Below are 23,533 nucleotides of genomic sequence, written 5' to 3'. Positions count from 1 at the left end.
ATTAGAGATTGATTGCGGTGGTTTCTTGGATACATAGGGGGTATGTACGAGATGCATATAGGAGGTTGGCCAAAAAAGAACTAAAGAAGGAGTGTGTGGCACCCATTCAGAACATCATAATGAAACATTACATATTGAGAAACCAAAATCCTACTGTGCAGACATGCTTATGGTTTTCCATAGTTTTTTCCCCTATCCTACTAATGTGAAATTACAGGCACAAAAGATATATTGCCTTTTTCACTTAAATCATTGTTACCTGAAGATTCACTTACTGGGCTAGAGGCAGAAACTATTTTAAAAGCTGTAGCACTTCTGGCAGCCTACCTACGATATTCCGTGGATCACTTCCCAGCTCATCACGCCATGAGAACTTTAAACACACAAAGCCACACATTCACAACACCCCCCCACCACCACCACACGCACACAAGAGCATGCTCTTAAAAATCCTGGTCACTTTAAGCTTTGCCTTTACCCTGGAGGATTTTACTTAGTTAGATTTGGAAGTTGTATAATTGGAAGACTGACTTTTGAAATACATTTATTTCTACATATGGAACATCGACAAAATCGTTTTGATGTCTCTTTCCCACTGTTCCTTTACTCTATCACACCTATTGCACTTACTGGGAAAAACTATTACAATGTTTAAGTGCAATATGGCATCCGGTGGGTGGCCAGGGCCAAAGGACAAACGCCCTGGCTCTCTTTAGACTCCTTCCTCTGGCCCCTTGAGTATTGACTGGAGCAAATCTACCCTTACATCTGACTCTTAACACCTTCAAATAAAGTGAAGATCATACACACGGAATGAATAAAACAAGGTCAGTAAACTTAATTTCCAACATTTCTACCGTTTCTTTATATCTTGGAAATTGTGACCCGCCATGCATCCCAATGAGTAGAAAGTTGTCAAGCTTTCTGGGTGTCTGAAGTACATAGGATCCCTGTTCCAGCTGCCTGAGCTTTCCTACCTCTTCACAACTTAAGGGTCAAGTGTGGGGGAAATAGGGAGGGAGACCCTGACTCTCTGTTGTGTCCAGAAGGTGCAGCTGTCTGGGTTCAAATCCAGCACCCGCGTGAGCTTTGTGACACGGGTAAAAGATGAACCTCCGTAAGCCTCAGTTTCCTCCTATCCAGAGTGGGAGGGTGTGGTGAGCCTTAAATCAGACAATGTGTGGAAGGGCTTCGCCCAGCGTGGCCCCTGGCTGATGCTCAACCAGTGTTAGTTGCTATTTCGACAAGAAGGTTGATTATTCCAACCTCCACCATGAAGACGCCCGCTACCTGGTTCTATTAATTTTCAAAGCCATGAAATTATAATGATTGGTTGTCAAACCTGGGCACCACTGGTCTGTGTTGACACATCATCAGACAGTCCTGTAAAAGGTTCCTTGCCCCAGACAACCACCCTGCCTACTAGGGGCTGAGCATAGTGCTGGACAGCGCAGAGACCACACCAAAGAGCAGACGGCCTCGTCCTCCGGGGAGCTACAAGCCAGCGGGCACAGTCACGACACAGCAGAGGGTAACAGCGGTACGTAACGAGAGGGTGAATTACGTGGCGCAGACCCTCACGTGCGGTAAAGGTTTGGAGAAATCAGGTAGGGCTTGACGGGTGGGTGGGGAAGCTTCATGGAGACTGGGCTCCAAGCACAGGCAAGCGACGCCTGCAACAAGGACAGAGGCGTGGCAACGAGGGAGGAGATGCTCTGCCCCAACTGAGGCATCTTTACCACAGAGAAAAGGCTACAGGGAGGCGTGGGCTGAAGCTCGCCATTGGGAGTCACAGCCACCCAGTGCTTTAGAAACTGGGGGTTCCAAGCACAGGGGAGTGAATAGTATTTCAACGTGACACAGGAAATTGAAGCCTGGTGGTGATCTAATAACTGATTCCATCAGAGATGGTGGCTCAAAGCTCTGGCAGTGAGCCAAGAATGGAGGGGCCCAGTTCCAGAACACAGGTAAAAGGTCTATTTGCATATTTATGCATATACGTGGATGCACACACAGGATATCATTCCCACAACAGTCCTGTGGGGAGACATTAACCCCTTCTTCTAAATGAGGGATTGGAGGTTTGGGGAGGCACCAGAAGGGGGCACCCAGAGCAGAGTGTGCCCTTGTATCAGCAGCACAAGGGGGACGCCAGGACTTTTTTTTTTCTTTTAAATGGGTGTGTCTTCCCTACTATATTTAAAATAGATCACCAGCAAGGACCTAGTGTATAGCACAGGGAACTCTGCTCAGTATTCTGTAATAACCTAAATGGGAAAAGAATTTGAAAAAGAATAGATAGTTGTACATGTATATAACTGAATCACTTTGCTGCACGCCTGAAACTAACACAACATTGTCAATCAACTATACTCCAATATAAAATAAAAATTTTTAAAATGGTGTGTCTTATATTTAGCGACCAGCACAGCAAAGCTGACTGAGAGAGGGCTGGATGACATGGGGCCTGAACAGACGTAACAGGGGCCTCATCTGAAATGTCTTGAGATGTTTAGACTTTCTGCCCTTATTCATGCTTCATCTAAATGGCCAACAATTCCTTTACTTACCTGCTCTCCTATTTGCTTTTCTGCAAAGGTCTGAACACAGGAGAGTCTCTTGGAGGCATTAAAGTCTTTCCTTTTTCATTATTAGCCTCCTCAAAAACCAAATGGACACATCTGAAAGCGGATATTGTGATTTTTATCATCCATTTAATCATGATTTTAAAATCTAGTCCTAATTTTTAGAGCATCACTTTCTCACAGAACATACCATTGCAGGTTGCAGAAGAAACACATTTTCCACAGTGACTTTGGTTGAAGGAGAATCATCTGTTCCGTAAATTAAGGGGAGACCCCGCTAGTGGTCCTTCAACACATGATTCCGTAATGGTATCTGATGTCAATCAAGATCCCAATGAGCTCTGCCTTGATTAATTATGTATGCAGGCTCTTGACAACGACACTGCATGACAGAGAACTCTGACTCCTGCCCATCCTTGCTCAAAGTTTTCTAACTTTGCCCAGCAGTGGTGGCTCTGAATGTCTAACAGTACTTCTGAGGGTCTTTGTGGGAAAAAGTATTTACAGGTTTAATTATGGAATAAATGCTCAGAGGTATGTCATTCTGAAAAATGGTCTTCCAAGAGCAATGCCAGCCCAGTTCAAGCACTGATTAAATTATTTGACATAATTGCTAGTTCACAAGAATCGCGACAGCCACTACTCAATTTTTCGGGGAAAACTATTGGGGAGAGTCACATGGGAAAAGCATTGGAAAAGCAGTTATGAAGAATCATTTATTTTATGGGAATGCTGATGTCAGATACTGGCATTTTAAAAATAAAATAAAGCAGTAAAGTTACCTGACCAAGGCAGTAATCATGGCTAGAACTCAAACTCATAAATTAAAAATTTTTATTTAGTGCAAAAGAGATCAAATGCCATGTTCTGCAACGCACCCTACGCTCTTTAAAATGGTTAAGAGGTCAGTGGCGTTAATGAGATCTGTGACAGGCTATAAACAAAAAGTTGACAAGAAAATTGGACATTGAGATCCTAAACAAAACATAAACCATTGAAAACTCTATGAAAGATTTACTCCCGACCAACAAGGCGCGGAGCAGCATGACAATGGGCACCGCCCACCACCAGCACCGCCCACCAGCACCGCCCACCAGCGCCGCCCACCAGCACCGCCCACCAGCGCCGCCCACCAGCGCCACTCGATGCTCCGGTCAGTGGGAGCCCTGCAGACAGTCAGAACGAACACACAGAGGAGTTTCAAAAGGGCCAGGGAAAATGGGCAAACAACACAGGGCTTCTCAGCAAAGTACTTTTCTATCAGTTTTAAATTGTTTATCCAGGTCCATTTTCTCCTCTTTCCTGCTCACCAGACTTACAGTACAGGCTGGATTGTTTCTAAATATAGGCAGCCTTGAACTGCACATACAACTTATAAAATGACCCACCCAGACCAACTGTCACCACTGTACCTGCTGATTCCCCCCCACCTCTGACAACTGAGGAGATGTTTTCACCGGGATGATCTTGTTTAAAAATTAGTACTTTTACAACCTAAAAGCTCATTAACAGATGAATGGATAAAGAAGGTGTAGTCCACACATACAATGGAATACTATTCAGCCATAAAAAAGAAAGAAATAATGCCATCTGCAGCAACATGGATGAACCTAGAGATTATCCTACTAAACGAAGTAAGTCAGAAAGAGAAGGACAAATACCATATGATATCACTTCTATGTGGAATCTAAAATATAACATAAATGAACTTATCCACGAAACAGAAACAGACTCACAGACATAGAAAACAGACTTGTGGTTGCCAAGTGGGGAGAATAGGGGAGGGATGGACTGGGAGTTTGGGATGCGCAGATGCAAACTAGCACATATAGAATGGATAAACAACAGGGTCCTACTACATAGCTCAGGGAACTGTATTCAATATCCTGAGATAAACCATAATGGAAAAGAATATGGAAAAGAACATATATATATAAAACTGAATCACTTTGCTGTCCAGCAGAAACTAACACAACATTGTAAATCAACTAGACTTCCACAAAATAAATTAAAAGAAGAAGAAAACACCAAAAAAATAAATTAGAGCTTTTATACACAGCTCCGAAGGCCCAGCGGTGGAAGGAAGAGAGGAAGGAATGAAGCTGCGATGGGAGATGTGTGTGCTGGGCTCAAGTCCAGGCTGCAGGCAGTGATGAGAGAGAAGAGGGGTGGTGAGCCCAGGGAAGCAGGAAAGAAGAGGTGACAAAGCACAGGGAGCGGGACATACTATCCCATCTTCCAAAAGCACTGTGATTCAGGGGGACATCGGGCTCATGTGAATGATGAGGACCAGAGAGATCCCCGTATGAAAGGGAAATTAGACAGGGGTGCTCAGTCCATCTACATGTACATCCTGTGTGGAAAGGCGATGAGCAGAACTGGGAGGTCTGCAATCAGAGGGGAGAAACACAAGTGGCTACAGCAGAAAGGATCTCCGGTAATGGGAAGGTGGTGGCCGAGAGTGACGACTGCCATCAGTAACCGATGCCATCAGTCACCAACAGCAAAGGAGCGCAGAGGCCCCACTGCACGGGAAGCACGCCACCACGGTTATTAGCCTGCAGCCCTGCAGCCACTGGAACTACATGACGACCAGGTTGAAAACATGGTTTTAGGATGTAAGAAAGATATGTGGTCTTTGGTAGGTACCTAATTACTCCTGGAGGAGAAAACAAAAAGGGATGGTCTTAAGAACAACCACCAAGATTTACTTATCTTTTTAATCCTAGGGTCTAGCTTTGAGGGTCCTCAGTAACATCTGCTGAATGCATGAATGAGCAAATTAAAGAAATACTACCTGTAGATGCTACAAATCCCAGGGAATCTTTGTTCTCAGAGACTCTCCTTATGAGCTATTTATAGGGGAGGAAAGACATCTGAGAGGAGAAGGTTAAGCAATTAATTTAATTCTAGATTTTAAAATATGCATGCTAACATTTCTATAGTGACTAGTAAAAGAAAACAGTGTATAATTTCCAAATTAGTAGACAGAAAAATAAAATGAGACAAAAAATTTAACTAATTAAAAATAGGCAAGAAGAGGTGGGGTGGGGGGAAGAAGCATAAGAAAAAGTTGAACAAACATAACTCACAAAATAAGGTGGCAGAAATGAATTCAAATAAATCAGTAATCACAGCAAATTAAAAATGTACTAAGTTGTAAATTAGTAGACTTTAAAGGTAAAAGCTGTAAGACTTTTAAAGGTAAAAGCTGAAATAATAAAATCCATGCAATATATACACCAATATGTATAAAATGGATAACTAATAAGAACATGCTGTATAAAAAAAAATGCAAAAATTCAGAAAAAAAATCCAGCTATATGCTATTTACAAGAGACACAACTAAAATAGAGAGATTGAAAATATATCCAGAAAAATACTAATTAGAAGGAAACTGGCATAGTTATATTGAAATTAGACAATAGAAACTAACGACAATGATATTAGTGCCTAATGATGAAATGTTCAATTCACTTAGGAGAGACAATTCTAAACTTATATTTACTTAATAACTTAGCTTCAAAATACATGACTTCTTTTAACCTCTTTCAGTAATAGATCAAACAGACAAAAAGCTAGTAAGTATACAGAAAATTTGAACAGCAAACTTTTTTTTTTTTTTTGCGGTACGCGGGCCTCTCACTGCTGTGGCCTCTCCCATTGCGGAGCACAGGCTCCGGACGCGCAGGCTCAGCGGCCATGGCTCACGGGCCCAGCCGCTCCGCGGCATGTGGGATCTTCCCGGACCGGGGCACGAACTGTGTTCCCTGCATCAGCAGGCGGACTCTCAACCACTGCACCACCAGGGAAGCCCTGAACAGCAAACTTTTAAAAAAGCGTGGTCTAAAGAATATACAGAACTTGGCACTCAACATTGTTGTTAAGAATACATAAAATATTTAAGTAAATTGACCATGTGGATGGCTCTAAATAATGTCCACAAATTTCAATGAATTTTCTCCAATCAGTATACATTTAAGTTAGAAATCATTAATAAAAAGACAACCAAAAATATCTCCCATGAACTGAGAAATAAAACACACACACACACACACACACACACACACACACACACACACACACACATTCATGCACTCACAAGCTCTAAATAATGTATGGGTCAAAGAAGTAATCGTAATGAAAATTTAAAAATACTTAAGGATAAGAGTACTCGACTGTTACTTAGAGGGAAAATTAATAAATAAATGCTTCTACTAGAAAAAAGAAAGACTGAAAATTAATGTGTTCAGCATCTTGTTTAAAAATAAGAACAGAATAAACTCAACGAAAGTAGAAGGAAAAAAGATCAGGAATATCAGAAATTTAAAACATGCAATATAAAAGATCCACAAGGTCCAAGGTTATCTCTTTGAAACAACTAATAAAACCAACAAAATGTTGGCAAGAATAGTCAAGAAAGAACAAGGAGAAAACGCACAAATAAATACTATTAATGATGATAAAGGACAGATAAGAAGAAAATATGAACAAATGTATACCCTTCAGTAAATTAGACACAATTCACAATTTCTATGAAGATATTCACTATAAAATTAACTCAAGAAAAACTAGAAATCCAGAATAGTCTTATAACTATTGAAAAATTCAGTAATTAAAAATTTTACCATGAGGAAAATGCCAGACCTAGCCAGTTTTGTAGGTGAGTTCTAAAGATAATTTGCAGTAGAAACTAACACAACATTGTAAAGCAATTATACTCCAATTAAAAAAAAAAAGGTCACATCTAAAAAAATGGTAAAGATAACTTGAATCTCACATGATCTCTTTTAAGGGAACAGAAAGAACACAGAAGGCTATCTAATTCATTTTAAAAAACAGATATATTTTTCATTTTAAAATGAGAAAATAAAAATACAAGAAGATCATTAAGAGACTAGTAATTCATGGACATAGATGTAAAAATCATTAGTGAACAGCCTTCAGCAATATTTAAAACATATATGACCAAGTTAGGTTTATCCCAGGAATGAAGGGTTGGTTCAAAATTAGAATATTAACTACATTAATTAACCCACCACACTAACATGTTAAAAAAGTGAAATAAAATAATTATTTTGTATAACAATAAATGCTAAAAAAGCATTCTATCAAATTCAATATTTATCTATGGTAAACAGTATTAATAAACCAGAAATGGAAGGGAATATCCTTAAACTAATTATGACTAATTATTAATCATTAAAAGCCTTTTCTCTGAAAATCAGGACCAAGACAATGATGCTTGCCAACCTAAGTTTTATTCAGTGTTGTACTGGAGGTTCCAGTGAGCTTTATAAATAAGAAAAAATAAATGTATAAGGATTAAGAAGAAAAAAACTGTCAGTAATGAAAGTTGACATGATTTCTCCATGGCAAACTCCAGAATAATCTGCAGAGAAATGACTGAAATAAAGATTGCTGAGGAATGTTTCTGGACAAAGGAGCAATATACAAATATACATACATACACACATACGTATACACACATATACTTATATACCTCTCTATATATCTCTCTATATTTATCTCTCTATATTTATACATGTACTCTATATACTTGCAATAAAAAGAAAATGTAACTAAAAGATACTATTACCTTAACAAATAAGTACACATAACTAAAAGATGTACAAGATTTCATGGAGAACATTTTGAAACTCTGCTGAAAAATATAAAAGAAGATCCAAATAAATAAAGGCATAAACCATACTAATACATGAAGATTCAATATTGCCAAGAAGTCAATTTTCCTGAACTTTAGAAGTGGATCCCATGCAGTTCCAAAGAAAATTACAGAGTTTTTCATGAAGTTGACTATATAAAATGTCAGCTTCATGAAATGTCCATTTTTTATGGACAAGGTGATTCTAAAATGATGCCAGCACAAAGCTTAAGGACAGCCAATACATTTTTAAAGAAGGACAAAGCAAGCATAGAAGAGGTCGTACAAGTCAGTAGGAGACATTAACACCCTAGTAAAAAAACAGGCAAAGCACATGAACAGTTCACAAAAGAAAATTTTCATGTGGCTGGTGAACATATAAAGACATGTCCAGTTTCAAATGGAGCAATAATGAGATACTATTTTTTCACCTCTCGAACTGGAAAAGATGATAAAAAAATAAAGACTAATGCTTATTTGAGTGCTGGTATGTTGAGGTAAGCATTCTCATGGAAAGTGCTAATGGCGTGTGTGAATTGGTTCAATTTTTCTGGAAAGGAAGCTTTCAACATAACAGGTTCATAAAGAAACTTAAGCATTTTATATACTTTGAACCATTACTTCCACCTCTTGAAATCTATCTATAGAAAATAATGGAGGTAAATCCAAAGAATTATCATAGCAGTGTTCATGTCAAAGACAAGCAAGGTACGAAATGATTTATATAAAGATTCTAATGCTTTAAAATATTGGATGGAAACTTACTGAAAACTGCGAGTAGGTTTATGGGTGATTTTTATTGTCGTGTTTTTTTTTTCTTTGCACATTTCTTAAAATTTCAAATTTATTTCAAAATATTCTTTTTAAAAAAACACGATAAAATCGGGACTTGGGAACCTTTAAAAACATATTTTGTTACTCTGCATCCTTACAAATGGTTTTCATCATTAAAAGAGAGAAAAATAAAAGCAAGCATTCTCTTTAGGCAGATAAATTATGTTAATTGGATTTATAGTATATTCTCTTCATGTTTCAAGAAGTAAGCTTAAAATACACTTAGTAATCAGCCAAGTAAAATATTTTGGCCATAAAATTGGCAAGGAACTCAAATGCATAATTACCTAAAGCACATAAATACAATACATATAAAAACATATGCTAGATGTTTATAATTACACTGAATGCACTATAATTATTCAGCATCTCTTGCATAATTTCCCTGAAGTAAACAGATGAAAGGTTTTCCACGTGTCCCTAAAGGGCAACAATGGAAGATAAAGGGAGTGAAGAAGTTTTTAAAAATTTCGAAGATGCTGAATAATAGGTGAAGCCCACTGAGGACTTAAAGCTACTTTTCTTTCAGAAGAAGTTGGAAAAGTCAGCATGTTCTCTTTCTTTTCAGAGACAGGACAGGTCAAACAGGCTATGGCCTCTGATTCAATATTATTTTGGTCTGAAGACCAAAGACATGTAAGACATGTAACAATAATGTGGATTTATATAATATAAAATGTGAAAGAAATTAATTCCAAACTTTTAATCCATATTTTTCCTTATTATTTACGATCCTTACAAATGGGGACAGTGGGGATTAGAGATGGAATGGAATTCTGATCACAAACACCCTTCAGACACGGTGAGGACTTTATACAAAAATGTACTAATGTCACTACTGCACTCTCTCCACCCGGCCTTCCCAGTGTTTTTGGAGATGAGGTGGGAGTTAGAAGTGAGAGTGGGAAGAGGTTGAAACAGGGAAAAGAGAGGAGGAAAAAAGAGGAAGGGCACATCAGGACAGAAACTCCCTCGTTCAGAAATGCTGAATAAACTCAAAACTGGCAAGAGGGGGCCGGAGAACTGCCCACGGGTCCCAAGTGACTGCCCTCTACACACCAGTGACCGTCAGGCTTCAGTTCTCAGGCAGCTGGTCAGGGCTGCCCACTGGAGAACATTCCATCCATGGAGATACATCAACCAAAAAACATCCCATCCATGGAGAAGCATGAACCAAAAAACATCCCGCCCATGGAGATGTGTCAACCAAACTGGGAGTCCAACATCACCAAGGTGATGGCTCGACTAATGATACAGAGACTCTAGGAAGTGCTTGGTCTTTGGAACTGACCGACTTGCTTCAGGGGAGGTGAGTGGTTCGCTCAAGGGTCTGTGGTTAGGGTCTCAGCGAGACTCTTCAGTGACGTGACAGGTCAAAGACTTGGGATCCAGTCTTCCCATGGCCAATCCACCGTCCTTTCTACTTCCCAGCACTGTTCTTTGAAAAAGAATAATTGCCTTGGGCTGGCTCTGTCCTCTGCCAAAGGACAGAACACTTCAAAGCAAATAAAACTGCACAGAGTATAACAATGCTCCTGCCATGAAATCACAAGTCAAATCAATAAAACCCAAGGTTAACTTCTGTAGGTCTGTGTTTCGTGGTGTTCCATGAAGAAGTTATGTGGTGTAGTGGAAAATAACGTGGACTTTGGAGTCAACAGATTATGGAGTAAATCCCACCACTCCAAAGTGGGAGGTCCTTGGGCAAATGACTTACATTCTGAGTCACTCCCTCATCTGTAACATGGGTATGGTAACAGTGTAAGAGCATTGTGGTTAGAAATATCTATGTGTCTCTCTCTATCTGTGCGTGTATCTTTGTAGAGTGCTACCACATTAGGGTTAGGGGTAGACCAACGTAGGTCTAACCATCAACACCATCATCATCATTCTAGGAACCAAGCAAGATTTCACGAAAAGTCCACCCCTCAAAATCTTGCTCCCCCTGAAAATATGTCCATAATAACACAAATTACCTTTATGAGCTTTTAATCTGTGTATGACATACAGTTTCTCTCTTGCAATAGTCCTGTTTGAAATGCATTGAAGTCACTAGATATTTCTACATTATTTCTATTAGGGATTAAAAAAGAAATGAAAGCAAATATGGGATAAAAATATTTACCCTAATTTTTTAAAACATATGGTTGGCATTCAGTGAGTAAAAATGATCAGATGGAACCATGCCATTCTTCCTTTTTTTTTTTTTTTTTTTTTTTTTGCGGTACGCAGGCCTCTCACTGTTGTGGCCTCTCCCGTTGCGGAGCACAGACTCCGGATGCGCAGGCTCAGCGGCCATGGCTCACGGGCCCAGCCGCTCCGCGGCATGTGGGATCTTCCCGGACTGGGGCACGAACCCGTGTCCCCTGCATCGGCAGGCGGACTCTCAACCGCTGCGCCACCAGGGAAGCCCCATTCTTCCCATCTTTAAGTGATGGGTATTGGTAAGGTTCAAGTTGGTCAGCACAGTTTTTCCTGGTTGGACATTGCTAATCCACTTGCTCCTATGTGATGATGTGTACCATTCTGAGTGTCCATTTGTAATAGTTCTATCCATCTTTAATTTCATTTCCCCTTCTAGTGGTGTCTGTGTTAAAATACACAGAAATCAATTCAACAAATGTAAAGTAACATATTTAGCAGTGTTTCTCAAATATCTATTGGATAATCAATTAATATACACTTTACCATATTACTAGTTAATACATTGCCCACGGTATTATTATTGCCCACTGTGTTATTCTAACGCAGAGCTATGGGACCGTGGACGGCCTGGTGTCTGGTAACATCCATGTTGGGTCTGAAGGGAGCTGGCAGGTGAAGGAGGAGCTGGGAGTCACTCGAGGCAGGAAACCACGACGTGGAGCACAGCCCAGAGATGCGAGGTGCTGAGGCTGTGAAAGGTGGCAGGGGGCGGGTTCAGAGGAGCTGGCCCCTGAGGCACGTGGCGGGAAGCTGCTGTGGTTACAGTGACAGCCTGGAACAGGCCCAGGGCTGCGTCCCGGAGGACTGAGCACTCTCTGCTAAAGAGGGGCCTCATTTTGCAAAGAATCCAGAGCAGATGTTTTAGCATCACATGTGATAACATCTGTGTTTCCCAAAGAAAACTGGTTGCAGAGTGGAGGGCAGATGTGAAGGGGGAGAGTCAATGTCGAGAGTTGAGGTCGGGGAGAGTTACAAGGGGGTGGGCAAGAGATGCGGGCCGCCGGTGGGCTGGGAGAGGAAGGGATGGAATTGGACACGGCGGGAGGGGAGGCGGGTAGGACTTGGGAGGTGCTGAGGGCAGGTCGGGGGGAGGGGCAATGCCACTGTGCTGAAGCCAGCTGGACCAGGTTAGCAGGCGGTGACAGCATCCAGCTGATACCAGATACACACGAGGTCGGCAGGTGTGGGATACAGGCAGCCCGACAGTCCCTCTGGGCCGGGTCCTGTGACTAATGGCATCCGACACTAAAAGCATGTTAACAAGTGGGGAAAGCGCCTAACTCCTCCCGGGGGAGATAAAGACAGTTCTAATGACCAGCTTCAAAATGGAAGCCAGACGGTCAAACAGAACTACTCCAAACAAACTGGAAAAGGTCTACCACCATGAACTAAAATCAGAGGGAGGAACAGAGAGTCGTGGGAAATAACAATTTTTAACTAAATTTTCCGAAGTTTTCTGAGTCCAGGATATTATCAGGGGCGTGGGCAGAAGGAAACTGGATTAAAAAAATCAGCTAACACATAAGAGGTCCTGAAAGCAAGCATGACAAAATGGAGCACGGGACAAATAAAACAGACACTTTTATATTCGTAGTTTAGTGAAAAATCTACCGAGTATTCACAGTAAAAAATCAACCGTCTCTGTTACGTTATTTAAAATAGGCAGAGATTTTCATCTACTAAGAAAGTATTCATAAACACATACACTTGATTTGCCCCAAACAGCTTGAAGCAGCCTCAAAATTTCACATCGAAGTTTTTATCATTTTCTCATGGACCTGGCTCAGCATCACCGTAATAATTAAAGGGAAAAAAAAATGTCAAAACTTACTTGGCTGCGGCAGCCACTGGAGGCGCAGCTGTTGTGATTCTTAATGTATTTGCAGAGCTTGCCAAGGCTCCCCCATGTCCCCATCCTTGGCTTTCAATGGTTTTGTTTTGTTTATTTTGTGTCTTGTGGGACAGAAAATAACCTGCACTGATTGTGGCAATTGATGGACTCAGCTGGTGCCTCAGAATATGAAGCGGGAACTGAAAAGCACATCTGAAGAGTGTGCGGGCTGGAGGTGAGCAGAAGGGGGTGCCTCCACGCTGGACCACCCACGAGCACGGGCCAGCTGTGCCGGCAATGGTTCCAGCAGGTACGAACACAAAGCACCTCTCATTCCACCTGCCTCGGCCTCTGTTTTCAAAGCCCAGCAAAGGGGCTGCTGGGCACTATTCTTAGAACTTTTCTAGAGGGACCTACCTGCCCACTAGCCCTGTACGGGGAGGGACCAGGCACAGGGCGCCCTTCTCCCCAGCGGCATTGCCGCGCACCTGGGGATGCTGGCCTGTCTTCCCGGCTGAGGGCCTTTCTGTCTAAGGGCATCTCATCAGGAATTACAACTGCAGCCTCCATGGGGAGAAAGTGGTTTTTCAGGGAGCGGTTTTCTCTATTGAGTTTTCACTGGCTTCCCTGAGGTGGGAGGCAAGTAAATTAAACAAACAAACAAAAAACAAACCAAACTGAAACTCAGATTTGGAGGGCAAGTGAGACTTTTTTTCGCTAAGACAATTCCTTCTTAGCTCACCCCACTTTGTCAAATACAGACAAAGCCATCAAATATAACATCGTGCTTACATTGAACAAAATCAGCTGTTTTACTTAGAAAACAGGGGGAAGGATGAGAGGGGAAAATATACAATCCATACATTTTAAAAAGATCTACAGGGAGCTATTAGGAGTTAGACATGTTTAAAAAAACTCCAGGTTCCTTGGAAAAACGCATAGGGTGTACTTAAGTCTGAAGATCTTGGCATAAAGCCTCCGATTCCCCAATTTAAACTGAGCAAAAAAACAGTCTCCATGTTCAATTATAAAATTAATCATCCGTGTTTGTGCCATAGAGAAACACACAGGATAAAAGTAGGTGGGGTCAGGATAATGCTTTTCTAAATATTTTTAGACATATATGCACACACATATAGTTTTTTGAGAAGTAGCTGCCATGAGTTACTTAGGTTTATACATTTCAGATCTAGTAATTGGAAAATAAATGCTTGTGCCCCAGAGCAATATTAATTTAATTATTAGCTAATAAAATAATACCATCAGTGTTTTTCAGGAGGTCCTATGTGGGAGTAGTTTTAAATTGCTGTCCTTCCTTTATCTTAATTTTACAACGATAGCAACACACATTCTTTCAGAACTGCACAACTATTTTCCTACTTCAGGTTAATGTTTTTCGGCTTCGATCCCGAAAGACAATTAGGATCAGTTCAAAAATCCAGGACCAAAGAAGACATTTTGGGGACGACAGAGGGGCAGGAATTCACTCTCCAACTGTGCAGGGTCACCCCTGAGGCTGGGACCCCGTCCGTCCCACTGAGGTAGCAGGGAGCAGCTCCCACATCTAGGGCAGGGCCTACTGGCTCCGGGCAGAGCTGAAGAATCTTCCTTTTCATTCCAGGTGATAAAGGCCCAGGGGTCTGTTGGGGCGGCCGCTCAGGCCTCCGCTGCTTCCTGAGTGCAGCTGTCTCCTTTCTCCACTTCTGGTAAACCCACGGATCTCCTCCAAGGGCTTAGAACAGACTGATCTTTGCTTTTTGGAAGAAAGAACCAGCTCCTCTTTCGTAGCCACGTAAGCAAACTTGCCCTTTCCACTGGGTCTTTCTCCTGAGATCCCCAAACCAGTCTCTGCTGACAACATGCCATTTTCTGTTCAATTCAGCCTGTTTACTTTTTTAATGTGATTCATGTCTGAGTTTCTTTTGAATCAAATTATTGCACTTCCCTGGTGAGAGATGCCATACGATGATCTTGTTAGAACAAAAAACAAAAACAAACAAGAAAAATCTGCACTCAGTGCTGCTCTGTCTCATCCCCAGCATGGTTTCCCTCTGGTTTGGACACACTTCTGTCGGCTACTTGAGCGGTAATGAACCAGCCCTTCCAGGGTTAAGGCCAGTTTTCAGACATCTCTGTCTTGGGAGAGATAAAGACGAATTTGTTGAAACAGGGTCAACAGAGAAAAAGTCACTATTTCAAAAGTATTTTACAGTCTAAGTGGCTGTTGTTTCCCAACGTACACGGATTGAAGAAAACCGACCGATGGGGCGATTGTGCTGAGTCACGGAGGCAACCTGAGGCGGTCTTGATGGTTTCCCCCAAGAAATGCTTCCGAATTGAAGTAATTCATCGCTTCAACAAATCTGGAAGCCAAGCACTGCATTGCATTTTTTTGCATGGGGAGAAAGGGATGGAGTTCATACTACTCTTTTCCAGTAAATACATTTTCCATCTCCCCTTTACCTTTTGGGTATGGATTCTTATCTTTCAAGCAGTTCCTGTGTGCCGCGTACGACAGCATTGAAAAATTAAGCTGTTTGTATGAACAGATCTCCCTCCAGGTACAGGAATGAGACGCATGAGTTACCTGAATTCTTCTTTTCTCACGGCGGCCAGAATGATGTACAAGCTTCTGGGTAGGACACACGTGGCCCTTCACGACAGCACCCTGACTGCCCACGTTCTCTCGCTTCCGCGTCTACCTGGAATCCCACTCTTTTGCCTTCCCCTGGCCAACGCCAACACATCCTTCAAGGAAAAAGTCATCTTTGCCCAGACTTGCACTCCCAGCCTTCAAAGTACTAACACAAATCTCTCTTGGGAGGTTTCATGAGAGGTGCTACAATCACCCCAGGACTGCTTCCTCCTGCAGAGGGAGACTCCTGCTATATGATGGGCAGGACACTTGGTGTCCTCCACGTCCCCAGCACCCAGACGTGTCACATTCACCCCATGTGCTTGGTATTCTCCACTGAACTAACAGGTGCAGCTTAAGGTAAGCTTTTCCCCAAATCCGACCTTGCAAAGACGCTCATAGAAACATTGTTTAAAAGATAGTATTCTGTGGTCTGTAGCTACACCATCCCTTAGGACTTTTCTAACTTAGATATGAAAATACTGTTTCAACAATAAAAGCTGACAGCATATACTTTTAAATATTAACTGAGTTTCATATATGCAGTGAGCAGTTTTTAGTATAAGTATGTCCCATGCACTATTTGGGACATACTTATATTAAAGAATTATTCTGTTTATCTGAAGTTCAGGTTTAACTGAGCAAACTGTATTTTATCTGGTAAACTGTAAGAAAGAAAAAAGAATAAGTTACAGGGATGTAATATTCAGCACAGGGAATACAGTCAATAATATCATAATAACTTTGACGGGTAATCTATAAAAATATCAAATCACCACGTTGTACACCTGAAACCAATATAGTATTGTAAGTCAACTATACGCCAATATTTTGAAAAAGAAAAAAAAATATTTAACATATTTTCTCAGTTCTCAAACTCTTTGTCCACAGAGTCAAACCTACCTATTTATTTAAGTTACTTTTTAATGGCAAGTTTTGATGATACATGGTAAGTGAACTATCTATCCAGAGTGTGAACACAGGAGAGGTACTGAAATTGTAATTGACACAGTTTCCCTGTAAAGACCACGGGGTGAATGCCCTGCCTTGGATCCTATTATAAATTAGTCCTTTCCTCTTTTATTAGCTAAAGCTGCCACTGAATATCAGATTCAGTTCTAGTACTTATGATGCATTAAATGAGTCAAGCCTCACAATACTCTTATGAGGTTGATACTATAGTTATCCCATTTTACAGATGGGGAAACGGAGGCCCAGGAGGTTAGACAGCTTGGCCCAGGCTGAGCTGGAATATCCACAGTCTGGTACCAGAGCCTCTTCCCAAACCACGGCCTCTTACCATCTGATCCTCGAGCTTCACATGAAACCAGGCAGCCACACACTCCTGACTTTTGGTGTGGGTTTGAGGGAAGGTTGCAGACTTCACAGCAAGATTCAAAGAGATGCGTTTGGTTAGAGTTCTAAAAGCCAAATTGGGCTTTAAAACATAACTGCTTAAGGATGTTTCCAGATTCACAGTGCAATAAAAATCCGCTGGGATTTTTCTCTAAAGAAAGTAGAGCAGGATAATGGCAGCTGGAGTTTGCCACTGCCCCATTAATCCCCATAAAATTGGCTGTGCCTCCAGGGAAGATGTGGGCATGTAATTCAGCCATGCAGGCAAGGATGGCGAGGGAGAGGGAGGACTTCGGGATGTAGGTGAGAAACTGACCAGGTGTTCCCCTCTCCCTGCGGCCACTCTATAGATTTACCCTTGTGCCAGCATCACTCCTCATGTCCTGTTTACTCTGTCCCCCCACCGTCCTTGCCACCCACATCCGCACCTTGCCCCCAGGAGGGGGGCTACTTAATAACCTGAAAATTACTGAGTGCTAGGATTATTCCTAACAGAACTTTCCATCTCATATTTCTCCCAATAGCACGTTCCTGTTTGTTCCTGCTTTCCTCTCTAGTATTTGCTCTTTTTTCATTTTTCCCTTCCTTCTTTTAAAAAAAGCTGATAACGATTTTGGCATTGAAAAGTTTTTACTCCCCCCCCTCCACAGTTTGATTGAGATATAACTGACACATAACATTGTGTAACTTTAGGGTGTATGATGTGATGATTGCATACCTGTATATGTTAGTTTTAAACAGTTGTCTCTGGGGTGTGGAGAAAAGGGAGCCCTCCCATACTGTTGGTATGAATGTTAAGTTGGTGCAGCAACTATGGAAAACAGTATAGAGGTTCCTCAAAAAGCTAAAAATAGAGTTGCCACATGATCCAGCAATCCAACTCCTGGGCGTATATCCAGACAAAACTATAATTCGAAAAGATACATGCACCCCTATGTTCAGAGCAGCATTATTTACAATAGCTAAGACATGGAAACAACCTAAATGTCCATCGACAGATGAATGGATAAAGAAGATGTGGTACGTACACACAATGGAATACTACTCAGCCATAAAAAATAATGAAATAATGCTATTTGCAGAAAATGGATGCAACCAGAGATTATCATACTAAGTGAAGTAAGTCAGGTAGAGAAAGACAAATACCATACGATATCACTTATATGTGGAATCTAAAATATGAAACAAACAAACGTATCTATGAAACAGAAACAGACTCACAGACATAGAGAACAGACTTGTGATTGCCAAGGGGGAGGGGAGATGGGGGAGTGAAGGATTGGGAGTTTGAGATTAGCAGAAGCAAACTGTTATATATAGAATGGATAAACGACAAGGTCCTACTGTATAGCACAGGGAATTATATTCAATATCCTGTGATAAACCATAATGGAAAAGAATATGAATATATATGTATAACTGAATCACTTTGCTGTACAGCAGAAATTAACAAAACACTAAATCAACTATACTTCAATAAAATACATTAAAAAAAGAAACAGTCTTCTCTGATCCACTGAATAGCTGGCATAGGAAAAAGTGTTTTTTGAACTGTAACTAATACAACATTTTATTGCAGAGTATAACAACTCTTAATCATCAATTATAACACACTTAAGATGAGTATACACTGTTTCAGTTTGCACTTATAAATCATATTTCTTCAGGAGATGTGAATCAGAACTGATTTTCTGCACACTTTCAAATATGCATCATCTATGGTGTGTTATTAGAAGTCCTAAGGTAGGTATTTTAAAATAGTCCATGAAAACCTGGACTCAGGTTATTTTACAAATTGTTATTTGAGCCTATAACTAATCTCTTTGACATTAACATGTTTAATAAACATTAGAGCAATATCTGCATTCAGAAGATTGGATAGAACTAAAGATATTGTCTCTATTCATTAGGCTTATATTTTCTCAATAATCTAATTTTGTCTTTCATAAGATATTAATGCTTTTGGAAGTCTTGCTCTTAATCCTATTAATTCCTAAGCCAGCCTTTAAAAGTGCAGGAGGAAATATGCAAAGGCAGTCAGTTTCACTGAATTATGAGTTAAATCACTAAAGGCAAACCTAAGAATTTCAGGATGGCTAAAATGCAGAACTTCATCTGGAAATATTTTCTGGACTTAAATCAAACCTTTGGGCCCTGGTGTGTATTTGTTTTCTTGGCTTTGCAGTCTTTTGAACTGCGGTCGTTGGTAATACGTGAGGAGACACGTGTCAGCAGAGCAAAGTGTGTCTGTGTATTTGCCTGCGTTGAACAAAGACTTGGCCTTCAAAGAAGCAGAGCAGTGGTGGGGCTCTGACTGCTGTAATGAGCCTTGGACAATTAAGCTAAACCCAAGATAATGCAGCATCTGGGGCATAAAACTGAGGCATCATGAGGGCCCCCCAAGGGGAGAAAGAAGCAGAGTTTGAACGTCGAAGGATAGGGAGGTGGTAGAAACTGATTTTAAAAATACTCTAATTCCAGACAAGATGTTTTCCAAGTAGGAGCTAGTCAGGTAGATGCAGTACCAGAAACACGTTCTTAGATTTAAAAAGCCATGTGGCTTTCTAATTCTATTTTTACTGTAAGCATGCTGCTACTTTATCTTCACCAATGACTGTGAACTAATTTTACTTAATAAGGTAACAGAGAAATCCAAGCCGCTTCCTTCTCCCCCCTCACCACACACACACACACACACACACACACACACACACACGCACACACACGCACACACACTCAGTGAAGGTGTGCTCTTTTGAACCAGACTCTTCAAATCAATTAATTCTCTTCAGTTCGGGAAAGACTTTCCAACAGAATTAGGCTGAGGACAGAGGCTGTGAGAGGGGTGAGTCCTACATTTATATATGGTGCCAGAGTACATATCGCTGTTCCTGGAAAGGTCCCCAAGGGCTGCCTGCACTGGATCCCAGGACAGCGACCTGCTCCCTGGGCTGGCGGGAGGGTGACAGCTGTCACTGCCGTGACACTAGCTGCTCCCCCTACTGCCATCTCATCTCCATGCAAGACGTTGCTGGTTGGCCTACAACTGTTCTAGCTGGACAGCTTCTTCCTGAGATAACTATCAAAATTATTGGGATTTAACATCAGACTTTATTATAGGAAAAGCCAGGAAAGGTGATGAGGAATGGGGAAGAGAGCCTGGCAGGCCTCTGTTTTCATGGCCTATCTATGCAGAATAAAGAAAAAGGTGAAGAAGTATTTCTCCTCTTTTCATTTAAGGTAGGACATTCCCCTGGTGGTTAAGTCTCACCGCTGGATGGAAATGGATCCAGGGATGAAACAGCTGGTCCCTTCCTGGCGGCCTTGTGGGTCCCACCGGCTAGGGGAGATGTCACGCAACCTGCGGCGCCGCGCCCAGGCGGGCGGAGGGGGAGCCCAGGTGCGGGGCGCGTGCTCACCTCGTACTCCTCCTTGAAGCCGTAGCCCTCCGTGCACTTCATCTGCGTGATGTGCTGAAGCAGGTCGGCCACCCGGATGGCAGGGTGCAGCTGCCCCGTCTGGTAGGGCACGTCGGCCGGCTCGCGCTTCTTGTACGTGTGGGGCTGCACCAAGCTGCTGGTGTCACTGGCCATCGTGTGCGTCTCGTCTGGAAAAAGAAGGCCGTGGAAAAAGTGAGGGGAACCAGTGGCTACACCGGGGTCGCCGAGAATCTAAGAAGTGGCTGCTGACATCCCCTCAACCTACGGCTGCCACGATCCCCGTGATGGCTCAGCAAAAAAGAAAAGTTAAGTGTCTAGAGATTTCAGTGGGGTTGGCAATACTAGTAGGGATGCGGCAGGAATCTTTGTTTTTACAAAGCAGTCCAAACGATCTCTTGCTTTCCCAAAGCTAGTTGGTAAGAATCCTTTAGCCTTCGGGGGCTAAAGTTCATCGAAGTTTCGGTCTGAAACTTCATCAAGGCCTGGTGCAAAACCAGTCTTGTGTTCTTCCGAAGACTCGTGAACTAGTTTGTATGATGATGGAAATCAACTCTGTATGAATGTTCTGTGAGCAAAGAAAAAGTGCACAAGATGGGTTGGCTTACAAAGCTAGCGATGAAAATGTGGACATGATACATGAGCTCCAAGATAACTGCGGGGGCGGGAGGAGGTGGGGGGAGAAAGGAACCTGTTTGGATGAGTCACTTCGCATGCTCCAGGATCAGAAAGCTGGACAGAATACGGTGGGTCAACACAGCACTCATGGGATGATCTACAGGAGCTAACATGCAGGCCAACGCACAGCAGAACCAGCTGGCTTTGTTCTACAGAGGAGACCCCCCCCCCATTCCCTCCACACCTTCTCCATGGGGCGGGCGCATGGGGGAACTTACCATTTATAGGCACTTTTAAGAAGATACATATCAGGAGAAAAGAGGAGGAGAAAAAGGAAACAGGGCATAAGCAATAGTACTGCGTGAATAAGTACAGGTAGTTTTTATTTTGTGTTTTAATTTTACAGTTAAGTTTTCTATTCATAGGTGGTCAGAGGGCAAAGCCTCATTTCTCCCATCACCTTAGGATGGAGGTGTTTAATTTAAGCACTCAATAAGAAAAGGAGGTTAAAATAGTATCATAATTGCTTTTCATCCCCCATGAACCAAGTAATGACTAAATAAATCTTAGTTGTACTCCATACATTTTCTCACTTAAATTTCTTGAACAAGTCAACCAAATTGTATTACAAAATTAATGTCAGAATTTGGTCAAATAAGCCTAAAGAGGCTATATTTTAATGGAAGCCTCCTAGTAAATTAGATTAATGAACCGCAGAAATTGTAGCTATTAAAAAATGTCTTATGCAGGAAGGTGCTATTAGGTTAAGAGTTCCACATTCTACAGGTTAACTCATTATAATGCTGAATCCCCTCAGCCATTTTACAACTGAGGGTCTGTCTCATCAAAATATAATGAGAAAGTCACTTAAAATGAGAACATTAAATCAAAATTGATTTCAGGCATAAAGAGTGAAAACATATAAGAAAAGATAAGGTCAGTTAAAAAAATGACCAGATTGTTTATCAATAGGGAATTCAGCTATGGGTTTTTGTTTGTTTGTTTAAACTGAAGTTCGGCTCCAAAGGAAATTTAGCTCAAGGGCACTTGGTGAGCTGGGCCTGGTTTTGAAACCTCACTTCTATCTGCATTGCAAAGCACCTGGGATGCATGGTATGAAGGGTGGCACACAGGTGTGTAGCTATGTGCTGCTGCTGAAATGGTACCTGGATCACTACAAGGTGGCTAAAGACACAAAGACAAAATAAAAAAGGTGGTAAGTTGATTTTATGATTTTTTTTTCATTTGGATTTGCTTTGAAATTTAGAAATTCATATGTTCCCATCTGTTAGAACAGTTGCAAGTAAACCAGGACATTTTCACATCAGATTTGCTTGTTGGCAACTGCCAAGCTCACGATGTAGGGGAGGCTCCCTCCTGAAGCCCTGAATCCCTGGAGCTTTCAGCTGCTCCAGCAGGAAGTTCTGCTCTTTGTGCTCAAATACGTGGAACATTAATTAGTTTCCCCTCTGTGCCTCTCATTCTCTCAGTTTTGCACCTTTTGGGATGAATGTAATGAAATGCCCTCCACTGTGGACTGACCTTCTAAACTTCCCCAAATGAATCATGTGTGTCTTCCACGTGGATCCACTGGCAACCTCACAGTGCTCTGATCCCAGGGCGAGGCATTCTTGGAAGTTTTAAGTCCACAGAGCGGTCACCACTGTCACCACTGTATGTATCACCCCCACTGCACTGTGACATCTTGACCTCATTATTATGTGCACACGTCTTAAAGCATTTAAACACTACCAGATCATCTAAGAAAAGAACACTATTACCTAGAACATAGCTGCCGACGAGGAAACTGAAAGGTTTCTGGTGTGATATCTGTTCTGAAATTGGGCCACCTAAACTAGCAGAAAATCTTGATTCCACCAAAATTAGTGATTCATCAGTTTCCTCTGACTTCTTCAAAAAGAATGATTACTGATAAAATACATCATTTGTCACTAACTTCCTACATTTGTTAAAAATTACCCACCCACAATTTTTAATTAAAAATTATGGCTAAGAGGAAATCAGAAATAAAGCTTCTCATTAAAAGTTCCGATGGTTTTCTAAGAACTGAGAATTCATTCTACCTACGTTCTTTAACAAACTATCTCGAATTTTCAATGAACCAGCTGAAAAATCTTGGATTGAGATGGTTGCTGTTTTTGAGGTAGGCGATGGTCCTACCTAGCTATCCATCTATCTATCTATTTTTTTATTTTGCAAGAAAATGATATAAAGGCATGCTAAAGCTTTATACATTAGGGCTGGGCACCTTAGCCTGTGAGAATAAAAGGCACTAGAGGATTTAATTGTGCTAAGCTGTGAGTCACAAAAAAAACACGTCTTCCTGTCTTAGTGTAAATAAAAATA

The 23,533-nt window shown here is 41.5% G+C and overlaps 1 protein-coding gene across 4 annotated transcripts in view; it reads right to left on the bottom strand.

Moving 5' to 3' along the window:
* PTPRM (protein tyrosine phosphatase receptor type M) overlaps positions 1 to 23,533 on the bottom strand; it is a 760,161-nt gene that overhangs the window by 122,038 nt on the left and 614,590 nt on the right. For all 4 annotated transcript variants that reach the window (XM_059041256.2, XM_059041252.2, XM_059041253.2 and 1 more), the window contains one exon: positions 20,531 to 20,718. In XM_059041256.2, the coding sequence (XP_058897239.1) occupies positions 20,531 to 20,718 (188 nt within the window). The remainder of the gene's footprint in view (positions 1 to 20,530; positions 20,719 to 23,533) is intronic.

Source organism: Kogia breviceps, chromosome 15, assembly GCF_026419965.1.
Source record: "Kogia breviceps isolate mKogBre1 chromosome 15, mKogBre1 haplotype 1, whole genome shotgun sequence".
Lineage (NCBI taxonomy): Eukaryota > Metazoa > Chordata > Mammalia > Artiodactyla > Physeteridae > Kogia > Kogia breviceps.
Note: the sequence above shows the minus strand (reverse complement) of the source record. Positions and strands in the feature narration are given on the sequence as shown.